General features: G+C 35.9%; 1 protein-coding gene across 2 annotated transcripts in view; it reads right to left on the bottom strand.

Annotated features, from left to right (window-relative positions):
• The window catches only part of PTH2R (parathyroid hormone 2 receptor), a gene marked incomplete at both ends in the record, with an annotated part of 100415 nt that overhangs the window by 30135 nt on the left and 57143 nt on the right, over positions 1-13137 (bottom strand). For both annotated transcript variants that reach the window (XM_082840867.1, XM_082840866.1), the window contains 2 exons: positions 5605-5665; positions 12335-12488. In XM_082840867.1, the coding sequence (XP_082696993.1) occupies positions 5605-5665; positions 12335-12488 (215 nt within the window). The remainder of the gene's footprint in view (positions 1-5604; positions 5666-12334; positions 12489-13137) is intronic.

Below are 13137 nucleotides of genomic sequence, written 5' to 3'. Positions count from 1 at the left end.
TTCCTGTATACCTCTGACCTTGCCTTTCTCCTTACAGATAACATCTTTTATTACTTTATTGTATATGCTTTCAGTATTTCTTTATGCATATACAAACACATACAAATATTATAATCTTATTTTCCCCATCTTACAAAAATGCAATGTACAGTCTGTTCTGTAACTTGCCCTTTCCTTTTAATAGTATATTTTTAATTTCTTTCCATATCAGTACCAAGAAGAGCTTAGTAGCCCAGCATTCCATTGGAAAGAGGTACCACAGTTAAATCAAACAGACCCCTAGACCAAAGTGTAATTCTGGTCCAGCCACACTGAAATCTGCAAAGTCAATGGGCTTGAAGACTGAATAAGAATGGAAATCAAACACAGGGACATTTCATACTTGCATACACCTTACTTGTTTACACATTATTGAACATTGCCCATATTATTTGTATGCATCTAGTTTCCACATTGTTCAGCCAGACAAGAAAGATAAAAGTGTTAGAGTCGTGCAAAACATCTATCACACTATGCTAAAAAGGCTTCCCACTGTAAGGAAAGTGGTACATATTGTGAGAATATAAATTGAACATTGATTCACTAAATTTTGGACTTCATAAATTTGGATTTCATAAATTTTCTTTTCAGCTTTGACATCTGGTAATATCTTCATAATCTTCCCTCTTTGCTTCAATGACATTTCATCGTGGTGTCTCCTAACACACTGGAATTCAATTACACAATTTCAGCTCTACAAAATACTTTTATCTGGAAGAAGGTCAAACCAGCTACTTCTAAAAACAGGAAAAACTTGACTTTGATCATTTTCAATGCCAAAGTTTCAAATTTGCCCTTTGATAAGAGGCAACTGAGGTTTCAGATATTTTAAAGAAAATGCTATTAATCCTTATTTTTCATTAATTCTTCAATGTCCCAGCTCACACCGTGTTTGTTAACATGGCTGAGAAACTACCCTCTGTCCAGATTTTTTTAAAATAAATTTTAACACTCTAGGAAATGCAGGACTAAATGTCAGTAAAAACGTAGTTCTGAATGGTAGAGCAGACAGACTAGAAAGTAGGATTTCCTGCAGCCAGGACTGGAAACAGGAAATGCATTGTTCCACCAGAGGCATCCAGGGAATTATATTGATTGAATACTGCATTGTCTCCACAACTCACACTCTGATAAGAGTAGAGGAAGTGAAGTTCCCTGAGAGCCATGCAGATTTCCTAGGAATGATGGAGTGTATCTTTTCTTGGTCCTTTCAATTGCAAGCCCTAAGGTTCCTGCTGGCATCTCTTATCTCCTTTGAATGAGCAGGGAAAAGGTAATAAGGTATCTTGTAAGGTGTTTTTGCTTTTGTAAGTAAAAAGAAAAACAAAATTATTCACTTTTTAAATCATTTGTCCCATCTAAACTACCCAACTATCTTACCCTACCTTAGTCAAATAACACTTTGATAGAATTTTAGAACTGGAAGAGACTTCTTTTGTATATTCTATAGAGTTTACAGTACCTTCTAAAACTGGGTCTTATCTGCTTATCTCTAAATGTCCAAGATACAGAGAAAATCAGAGTTCTAGCTTTGAAAGGCCAGATCAGAAAAAGATAAATCACAACTATAAGAGACATGAGCAGGGGCCCCATCTGTCCTTTGGAGATGCCCCAAGTCTGCTCTCTCCACTTGAACTTTGTGACATGGCACTATACATAGGTCAGATGATGACACTCAAGAAAACCCACAAAAACTTTTTAACTTAGACAAGCTGAATTTCATGAAAAATCAAATCTGGCAATTATAAAATCATGCCATGAATGTGGTAATACAGTTTTATTTTCTATGCAAAATAAATATAAAATGACCCCTTAACCCAATTATCGCACTCAGATCAGGGCACTATAGAATTCAAGATTTTATTCTAAGTAAGGTGGGAATAAATATTTTATGCAAAAGAGTCACATGATCTAACTTATATTTAATATTTTTACATTAATACATCTGGTTTAGAGCAATATTTAGTATCAGTTGTATTTTTCAAAGTATTACATACCTAACGGATTTTTTCTCAAAAATGATAAATCATGTATTTCTTATTTTTTCAGCAAAAAGACTTATGATTATTAATGACTTAATATCTAGTTTATGATTTTTTTTAAAATGCAAGATAACTAAGAAAACTAATTAATTCAATATAAAATGTACTATGAATATATTTGCTTTCTTTCCTTGCTCAAGGCCTAGAATAGCTGTTGAATGAATGAGTCAAAATTGCTCCAGGCTAGCTGTAGGCTTTGGAGATGTAACCTGATATCTCTGGGTCTCATTCTATTCATCTCTCAAATGTGGGGATTGGACCAAACAATGCCTTCCGTTCTACCTTCTCTAAAATTCCAAATCTAAGTGATTTGGTTACACATCTCAGGGTAAAATTATTTAGCATTATTTAGCACCTCTTTACTGACTCAACCTCCCTCCCTCCTCTAAGAAATCAAACAGCAATGCTGCAAGTTTTCTTTGAGATTTCCAATATTGCTGTGTAAATGTAACAATAATGATAACAATGTAGATAACGTTAACCCCCAATTGTCAACAAATCCAAATGGCATAAAGAGATAAAGTAAGTAAAAACAAAACCCTGCGGGACCCTACTGGGTACAAGCCCCTCTGTGTCCCCACTTCTTGTTTGTAGAAAAAAGCTTTAGTCTCCAAGGGTTTCCCCAAGTTCCAAAGAGCAGACTCAAACAGTTACTAATTAGTGAAGTGAGAAAATGCAGAAACAAAGGAAAAGCAGTCAAGCAAGAAAAGTAATAATAACTTGAAGAGCAGAGTCACAGGACTCCTAGTTCCTCCTGAAGGGATACAGGTAACAATCTGATGCATATCTTGCATTGTTCTGCAGAAACTAAGACCCCTACCCTGTGGAGGATGTTGACTACTTGCTGACCACAAGCATGTAGACCCTGGACTGGCTGGAACCAGAAAACTGATGATTAAGATTCCTAAAACATCACCTGGTTACTTCACCACCAACCAGTCAGAAGAATGTCCATGAGCTAACCATGCACCTGTGACTCTCACTCCTAATGTTGCCTTTAAAAACCCTTGCTCCAAAGCAACAGGGAGTTCAGGTCTTTTGAGCGTTAGTTGCCCATTCTCCTTGCTTTGCGTCCTGCAAATAAAAGCTGTACTTTTCCTCACTACAATCCAGTGTCAGTAGATTCGCTTTGCTGCTCATCGGGTGAATGAACCCAAAGTTCAGCTCAGTAAAAATAATGCAAAGCTGCAACCTAAGTGTCCATCGACAGATGAATGGATAAAGGAGATGTGGCACATATATACAATGGAATATACTCAGCCATAAAAAGAAATGAAATTGAGTTATTTGTAGTGAGGTGGATGGACCTAGAGACTATCATACAGAGTGAAGTAAGTCAGAAAGAGAAAAACAAATACCATATGCTAACACATATATATGGAATCTTAAAAAAAAAATGGTTATGAAGAACCTAGGGGCAACACAGGAATAAAGACTCAGACATAGTGAATGAACTTGAGGACACGGGGAGGGGGAAGGGTAAGCTGGGATGAAGTGAGAGAGTGGCATGGACTTATATATACTACCAAATGTAAAATAGCTAGCTAGTGCGAAGCAGCCACATAGCACAGGGAGATCCGCTTGATGCTTTGTGACCACCTAGAGGGGTGAGATAGGGAGGGTGGGAGGGAGATGCAAGAGGGAGGAGATATGGGGATATATGCATATGTACAGCTGATTCACTTTGTTATAAAGCAGAAACTAACACACCATTGTAAAGCAATTATACTCCAAGAAAGATGTTAAAAAAAAAAAAGCAAAGCCAGTTAAGTTCTAGAACTGAGGGAAAGCTGATGAATGGGGAGTTCTGGAGCAAGGCTGCACCTAAAGATAATGATCTGTAGACTTCAGATTTGGGGCAACAGTGGTAGTTCTTTGTAGAATTCAGGTGCTCACATAATGTGGCATTTTTTTCACTGCACAACTGACAAAATGATTCTGAAGGAAATACTCAGTGACTCAAAACAAAGGTATGGGCCCAATGAAAGAAAGAAGCAAACAAAAAGGAGTTGCTGTCAGGAAATGTACACGATCTGTGGATATTAAACTGTATTCTGTTAACAGGGAAGAATGCTCAGCATTACTACATCTATAAGTTAAAACTGTCTCTCTTTAAATCGCCTTTTCATGTATCATAAGTGTATTAGTCTGCTCGGGCTGCCATAACAATGTAGTATAGACTGAGGGCTTAAACAGCAGACATTTATTTTCTCACAGTTGGAGGCTAAAGTCTGAGGTCAAAATGCAAGGCACTGTCATCTTGCTGTGTACTCATAAAACCTTTACTTCATGTTCATACACAGAGAGAAGGAGTTCCCTCGTGTCTCTTCTCATGAAGACACTAATCCTATCATATCAGGGCCATACCCTTAGGATTTCATTTAACCTTAATTACCTCCTTAAGGGCCGTATCTCCAAATACAGTCACACTGGGGATTAGGGCTTCCCACATATGAATTTTGGGGAGACACAATTCATTCCAAGCAATAAGTTTGACCATGAAAGCAAAGAGCAGGCACTGAATGCTTCTCCATGTTCTCCTTTTCTTTCTTTGACTCACCATTACTAAAAACAGAAATAATATGAAAAAATGAATGTTTCAGTCTCCATTCATCATGTAGCACCCAAAGAGAAACAGACAACTGGGGGGCTAGTGATTCCCTAGGATGGATTCCACTTCTAATGTGCATTTGTTTTATCATTTAAGAATATTTAATTACGCTATAGAAGACAAGAGAACAAATGGGGTGGATTAAACCTACAGTTTGCATTAAATGTAGAGCACATGCATGTTAAGCACAGGTACTAAATATCTGGGGCAACTGAGCACTAAATATTCATGATGCACTAAATATATAAGAGGCACAAAGTATCCCCAAATATGCAGGAAGTACTTGATAGTCTTGATGTCTTAATTCAGCCACTGATTGGTGGAACCCATGGCCACATATCCTTTGCCCAAAGAAGACAAAAAAAAACCCAGAGCTGCTCAGCAGGCTAAGTGGCAAGCTAGAGCCATAGCCAGGTGAACTCGCCCTTATATCTCTGAGACAGCAAGTGTGTGTCTCTGGCCCAAGGCACCTTCTGTCTGTGGGTCCCCTTGTTGCAACCACATTTCTGGTCCTCATAACCACACCATCAGTGGGGAATCATGATGTGGCAGAGAGAGTGAGAGAGAGACCGAGAGGAGATATGAGCACTGCCTATCCCAGGACTCAGGTAGTGCAGTCCTTTCACCTGTGTGCATGGTATCCTAAGTGTGTTAACTTACCCATCTCTTTCCCTTTGCTTCTCACTGTATGTTTCAAATTGATTTCATAAACCATGGAGTTTATGACCATCCTAATCGGGTCTGTGAGTCTTTCTGTCCCATGACTCTGGGATGGATAGCTTGCTGGTAATGTATCAGAGGCTACAAGGTAATTTCCCACATAACGTCCCTAAAGGGCAATGTCATCAAGAACAGCAGCAAGTCTTGAGAAAATCCCAGGCTCTTGCTTTACCTCTTCTTGTTTCCACTCACCTTGCATCAGCCAGAGTTGCTCGTGCCACAGCCCAGGCTGTAACAAATGCCGCTGGGAACCCTGTAATCAGAAAAGGATTCAGACAATCAGAAAAGGATTCAGAGACCATATTTCTTTTGAGATTAAGGGATTTTTTCTTATATTCATCACATAAAAATATACTGTTAAACGGTGAGAGAGAAAAACAGGCATGAAAAATGTTGCTATGTGAATATGAAAAGTCCACTTAATTTTCATCTTGTCCGTTTGAGAAGGTAGTGGTACACTGATGTTATTCGTTCTCAAAAGTCTGAAGATGAAGACTGGCTCATTTTCCTTTGAAGGGTGTAAGGTTAAGCCATGTATGGAGGGGACTGAAGTTCCCGGGGTCAAAGGCAGGCGGTGGTCGGTGCATCCAACTTTGCCTCTTGAAATGCCAAAAGCCACATGCTTTCCAAGAGGAGTGAAGCAACAAGAGGGACTCATGAGAAGTGGCAGGAAGGCTGTTGTTCTAAAATACTCAAATTTTCTCATTCTAAAAGTTGAAGGCATAGAGAGGCTATATTGCAAGTTACAAAATTAGGAAGTTTTGATCAGTTTAGCCCTTCTTTTTTTGTTCGTATCGGCTCCAGACAGAAGCATTTGCAGGCACTGAAAGCTTAGCAAAGGGTGGTGCTATATTAGTTTGATGATTTGAGCATGACATATTTGTCCTTCATAAACAATAAACACCTCTGAGCTTGCAACATCAACTCTATTATACTGACTTTCCATGAGTCCTTTGCCCCCAGTAAAGGTTGACTGCTCAGTTCACGCTATACCTGGACTCTGACATCACAAAAAATCACAAACCATAACTTTTATGCAGCACTGCAATAGAAGATCAAAGGATTTAATGGATAACTCTTCATTATGTGGCCTTGTAGAAAGAAGTTTAAAAAAAAGGAAGAGAAACCATAGGAAGCACCTTACAAAGAGAGAAAAAAAATTTAACTCAGAACATTTTTTTAACACAATATTCTTTACCTTTTAAAAAACACATTTTTAAATTTTCAGATATATTTTCTAAGCAAAAATGTAAACATAAAAATAGATTCAGATGAAAAAAATTTCAGAAAAAAATTTAAATAAGGTGATATTCCACAAAAGGGAATTTCTTTGTTCTCCTTAGTGATCTAATTGAATTTAACCTCAGCCTGCCTGTGTGGCTATTTAATTTTATGACTCTATATTCCGATTTTATTTATTGTTTTTATATAACTCCTTTTTAAAAAATTCTGCTTGAATTCTATGTTCTAGGAAATTTTTGTCAAAAGAGATCTACCCAATTCTGTTTAATTCTTAGGTTCAGCTTAATATTCTATCTATCTATGTAGTCCACCTATCCATCCATCTGTATAAACATATATTCACTAAGCACTTATTAAATGCCTTTTCATTTGTTAAGAACTGTTATAGTCTCAGAAGATTAAAAAAAAGAACAGAATAAACAATATCCCCATTTTCCTGAAACTTATATTCTGGTATGGGAGGCAAAATTAATAACACAACTTCAGTTATCAATTAGCGCTATGAAGAAAAAACAAGAATGATAACTATGTAATGGAGAGAGCATGGCTCCTTCTGACAGAATGGTTCAAAAAGGTCTGACATGGATCTCTTTGCTGTTCTACTGCCTTGGTTATCTTTAAAAAATGTCTGCCTTTGATCAAAATGTTCACATTTTCTCATTTGCAGGTCTTCATCTTCTGCTTCCTTTACAATCTCCTGATCAGGCAATTTCCTGAATGATGTTCTATATATAGAACATTGATTAATGGTGCTGGATTTGGAATTGTGTCTTAAATGATAATTATAGCAAATACTTTATATCAGACACCATGTCTTAATGAAATTGCTTTTCTCATCCTCTTGGAAGACCCTCATTCACAAGATGAGCACAGAGACAACCACAGAGGAATAAAGAATAGAAACCACCTTGAGGCTTTCTAAGAATTTTTGGTCACCAATCTTAGTATCAATTATTATGTAATTAAGAACATATAAACAAAGGGAAAAATCTTTGAAATCTAGACGCTATTTTAAATTTAAGTGTTACTTTAAGTAAATTTAATGTAAATTGGAATGTTATTCTATATTTGCATTTATCTTAAGAGCTGAGTTATTTTCATAAAATACATCAGTATAAATAAGTGATTCTGAGAGGGAGGCAATCTCTGGTCTCAGAATAAGTAGACTCGAGTTTTGGTGTGGCTTCATTACTATTCTCCCCTAAAATGAAGGTTTGGACTAATAGTAGTCAAAAAAACTTTAGCAATTAAACACTTTCTTCAAATAAAAACTTATACTGCAGCCCACCGCATAAGCCAGAGATGCCTTGAAGCCAAAGTGGGGTAAAAGGGTCTTGCCATATTGGCCCACGTAATTTTATCTTGTTTTGGACACTTCAGAGGCTTCATAGAACCCAACCTCAGCCTTACCATCCTCCTGAAATGCTACTGTGGCATTGCAAAGTCATAGCTTGATCATAAAGTGTACAGTTAACCCTAAAAATTAGAAACCCATCATGACATGGGGATTCCCAGATTTGCTACAGACATACAATGTCTTACCAGAAACCTTGATTCCCCTGGGAATCCAGTCTATGTTGACTGGTCAGACATGAAGCTCCAAGCTATGTATTCAGTTCCCTCTCTACTCACTGCAGGATGCTAGAATTTAGTATCTATCACTTGCTGATTCATTCTTTGAGGAACCTAGAAATTCGTCTACATAATTTTGATAGAATTGTTCTCAAGTCTCATAGGACTCTAAGGCCAATACTGAATGAGTCTTTCCTCTCTGTAAGAAAAACTGCAGAGCCTTTAAAGTTTTCCATTGTTTCAAAGGTGAGTGTCTATTTATGAAACTTCAGAAGAGTTACCCTCCCCTGAGATGGAATTACTACAGTAAACAAAAGAAATCTTTAAAAAATATATCTAATTCATAGTCTAAAATCTGCTCTAGAAGAAGAGTAAGGCATTATGAAAAAGGACCAATCTAAAACAGAAGAGCTACAATAGAAAAGAAAATGTTTACTGAATTAAATATTGCCAGTGGGCAGAAACTGTAGAAGACCAATTGGTGGAGAGGAGGTGGAATCTTGAAACCGGGTGAACCCACAGAGATAAATCTACATAATGGTTACAAATATAAATTTGACTATAATTTATTTTCTTTTAAACAGATAATAACCTGTAGAATTTTTTAATGATAAGTAGTAAAACCCCAAATTACATCTTGAAGGTCTGGAAAAAGTAATAAGCAGGGAGAACCAAATTCCTTATCTTTCATAAAGTAGGGCCAAAATATAGATCTCTTACTGATTCTAATGGTTAAATATAATTTTAACTTTAAGATAACTTTAAGGTAGAATTAATAGTGGCATTAAAAATCATAGGGCAAGGGAGAAACAGTTTTTCTAGATTTTTAAATTCAGCTTAAAGCAAACAACAAAGATTTTTAATTGTATAAAGGTGTTATATTGACTATCATAAATAATTTTATGAAGAACAGATTTTATAAATTAAATATTTTGAATATAATACATATGATGAGAATAGGCCTACAAAAAATAAAATAACCTAAAGGGTCAGACTCCATGCTTCTTGTGTGCTGGGACTTTAACATATATCTTGCATTTCAATTATATATGCTGCCAAATGGATGATCAAAAAACGTTTGCTGGATTGGAATAATTTTATACAGAGATAATAAAACTGGAAGTGTTTTCTGATTATTTTTCTCCTGATTATTTTAAGATAATACAAAATATGAAAATATTCTACAAGAAAGCTTGGCAACAGGGACGTGACTACGTGGTATAACCAGGATAGGTGCTTTTATATGATAATACATACATTCTGGCATCTCATCTGACAGGTGAAAATTAAGAATGGCTGCTAATACAGAGGTAAATTACCACGTTCAATAAGGATAAAGAAGCAAGAGTGACACTTTTTTTCCTATTATGTTGTATATTATATCCCCAGTACTTATTTACCTTATAACTGGAAGTTTGTTACCTTTTGACTGACCTTTTAAATATAGAATTCAATATATTTTTTAAATATGTAGTTGGAACCGAGAATAAAGTGCCTTATTCATGAGAAAATTGAGCAGTGATAGGAGAAATTAAGAAAATGGTTAGTTGAAAGAAAAGAAGCATAGTCATCATTAGAATTTGCCTTTACTCCTCTATACATCCTGTTTTGTGATAAAGATATACAAAAAAGTCATTTTAAATATCTGCCTTCAATTTACTAAGGCAGACATGGCATATGTTCCTCTTTAGATGGTAATTTCCTTCCCTGCCAACTTATTATTAAGAACCAGCAAAATCAATGTAAATAATGCAACTCCACATATCATTACAAAGTGAGTAATAAAGTGCTGAGTATTTACCTAGCTGAAGAGAGCTTAAAGTTATAATAATTGGGTCCAAATGAACAACAAAGGAATCCAAGCAAATTCACTTCTCTAGTGAAGCCAATAAATCACTGGAAGAAAGTCTGAAACTGGGTTCACTATGGATTAGTCTAGCAAAGGATCCTGCAAAGCAGCTATAATGTTTTGATATTTATTTTTCTTATAGAAAGTTGGAAAAATGAGTTTGAAATAAAAATGATATTTTAAAATCATACCCTCAGTGTTGAGATAAGAGAAAAGAGTCTATTAATCAAATAGACTTGGATATTTACTTCAGTAGCAGAGAGAAATTCTTAAAAGAATATTACTATTTTGGGGGGCTGCCCTGGTGTCCGCCTGCCGATGTGGGGGATGCGGGTTCGTGCCCCGGTCCGGGAGGATCCCACATGCCGCGGAGCGGCTGGGCCCATGAGCCATGGCCGCTGAGCCTGCGCGTCCGGAGCCTGTGCTCCGCAACGGGAGAGGCCACAGCAGCGAGAGGCCCGCGTACCGCAAAAAAAAAAAAAAAAAAAAAAAAAAAAAAGAATATTACTATTTTTTAATTATATATGCCCTAGCCTAGAGCATTTACTTTTTTGGAGTTGCAAAGAGAGAAGACAGACCAACTATAGCACCATAACTCTGTAAATATTACTTGTTACTGTTTTAATTGTGGTTAATTACACAATATTGCATGTAAGATGCTTTTTGTAAAGTGATCTTCCATGTAGATACTACTTGCTTTCATGCATGTTCTTAAACCATTTGGTGAAATGAAGATTTCAAGTTGTGATGCTTCTCTACTGTAATTGTCACTCTTATGACAAAATTTTGTGGACAAATAATTAAAGTTGTAAAGGAAGGTGAGAACCTCATACTTGCATAGAAGCTCACTGGAACCCTCACTGTTTTTTTAATTCTCATTTTCAAAGACAGATTTGAAAACTAGTTTCCTAGGTTTCAGTGAGGCAAACTCCTGATTTTACAGAGCGACAGACTGAGTGATACAGCCCAAATAAGAGCTGACAGGGGAATTTGCTATCAAATCAATATGTAAATAAAGAAAAACAAGTTTGTTACCAGTGTGACCAATGTCATAGAAAACCAAAAAATAAAATGGAACTCAGACAAATTCATTGTTGAATTTTCTATCAACATCTTTACTAACTTCTAGTAATATGTGGGTACACAGATATAATTTTGCCTTGAAGGCAAACTACCAAAAACTGTTGAGAAAATTTCCAAAGTACCCTAAACAAATAAAGTGTATCTTTTTTTATTTTAGTAACTGTTAGTCAAAGATAAGGGAGAGCCTAAAAACAAACCACTTTCAGAAATTTTTATTCACAACAATTATTATTTCATAATAAATAACGCTTGACAGTAAATTGACCCTTTGTCTTCTTAAAGGTTATTAACTAACAGGAAATTCAATATCCTTTACTTCATGTTTTCAAACGTTAAGACAATAATAAGACAAAACAGGCCAAAAAATTCTTATTTGGATGGGAAAAAAACCTTCAAATTTAATCTTGAGCCACTTAGTTGATTTTTTTCCCTGTGCTGAGCACATCATAATTTGGATATTAAAATAGCAATTGTTAATATTGAGACTTCTTAATTTTAACCACGTATGAGTTTTAATTTTCTTAAATTATAACACAAACAACATCCTTTCTCCACATCACATTGAGTTAGTGCCTAATTCAGTAATCCCTCTAGTACTGACAAGGCATTTTTGGAATGTGAGCTGAATATCCTTTTTTTTAAATTATTTATGCCGCAAGTAATTTGAATTATTTCCTTCCAAAAGACATCTACGTAATTAGTTTGTAATTTGCATTGTTAAATGCAGTCAAGATGGTCCTATAAATTCCTTTCTGGCATTCTCATCATATGACCTAGAATTACAAATCAAAGGTGCATCATTATAGCTTAGAAATTCAAAAATCAAAATTTTTAGGATGAAATTATTGTTAAATCAAGATATTGATATAAGATACGATGAGCACAGCAGTTCTAAATGTGCATGGCTAACAAGGTATTTCCCCCAAAGAATCCTCTCAAGAATCTGGCCTAAGAACACTAACCCTAAGTTAAAAGTGAAAAGTTTGTTACCACTGGGAGGATTATAGACTTGATCTGAATACATTTCCTGAATAATTAAAGAGAAAGAAAGGATAAAGATAGAATAGGGAGGGATTCTTTCGGGAAAATGACAGAAAGAATGCTAATGACAGGCAAGACAGAAAGCCCTACAATCCATAATCCAGTTGAAAAGGAAAGGAGACAGAAATGCCTTACCCCAGCCTATCAAGGTGAAGCCCCACAGGTACTTGGTGTCCGAAAAGAACGCCACAAAGATTAAACTATGCAGATAGAGGCCTTCCACCAAGATCCAATAGTAGTTTGTAGCCAAGAAGTAAATAAACATCACAACAGCAATCTTGCACCCAATCTGTTACAAATAAACCAACATTGCACCATATTAGAATTCCTAATCGTACTGGTTCCAACATTAGACCACTAAAAAGCAGTTCCTCCATTTATTTTTTTATAATCTAATATCTCTTATACCTGGGAAGGCCAAGACTTTTGAAAGAGACCAGAACAAAGTTATTTTAACATAGCATTTCTAAGACTGCTGGCTTGATTCTATTTTTAAAATAAATTTTTATTCCTTTAGGAGTTACAAGAAATCACTTTTCCTTAAGTTTTCTTGTTTATAAAAATACCTGATCATCAGAGAAAATTAGGAAAGTAAAGAAAAGCATAAAGAGGAAAACTTAACCATCATTCTACCATGAATTTATTTTATTCTGGTCTTTTTTACGCCCCAAAAGTTAATGGCTTAAAATGATAAACATTTAATATGTCTTATGAATCGATTGATTGGCTAGATGATTCTGCTGATTTGGGCAAAGCTCAGCTAATCTTGGCTAGGCTCACTCATAGAGGTCTACCCTCAACTGACACACCATCACACCTACTTCATTCTAGTTCATTTAAAAAGTCACAAAGCCAATCCAGAATTAGAATCAGCAGAGACAACAACGATCTACAGGGCAAAGGGCAAAGATACCAACAGCATTAATTCACACCATCAA

Source organism: Leucopleurus acutus (assembly GCF_964270905.1).
Source record: "Leucopleurus acutus genome assembly, chromosome: 6".
NCBI lineage: Eukaryota > Metazoa > Chordata > Mammalia > Artiodactyla > Delphinidae > Leucopleurus > Leucopleurus acutus.
The sequence above is the reverse complement of the archived record's forward strand: the minus strand, read 5'-3'. Positions and strand labels throughout refer to the sequence as shown.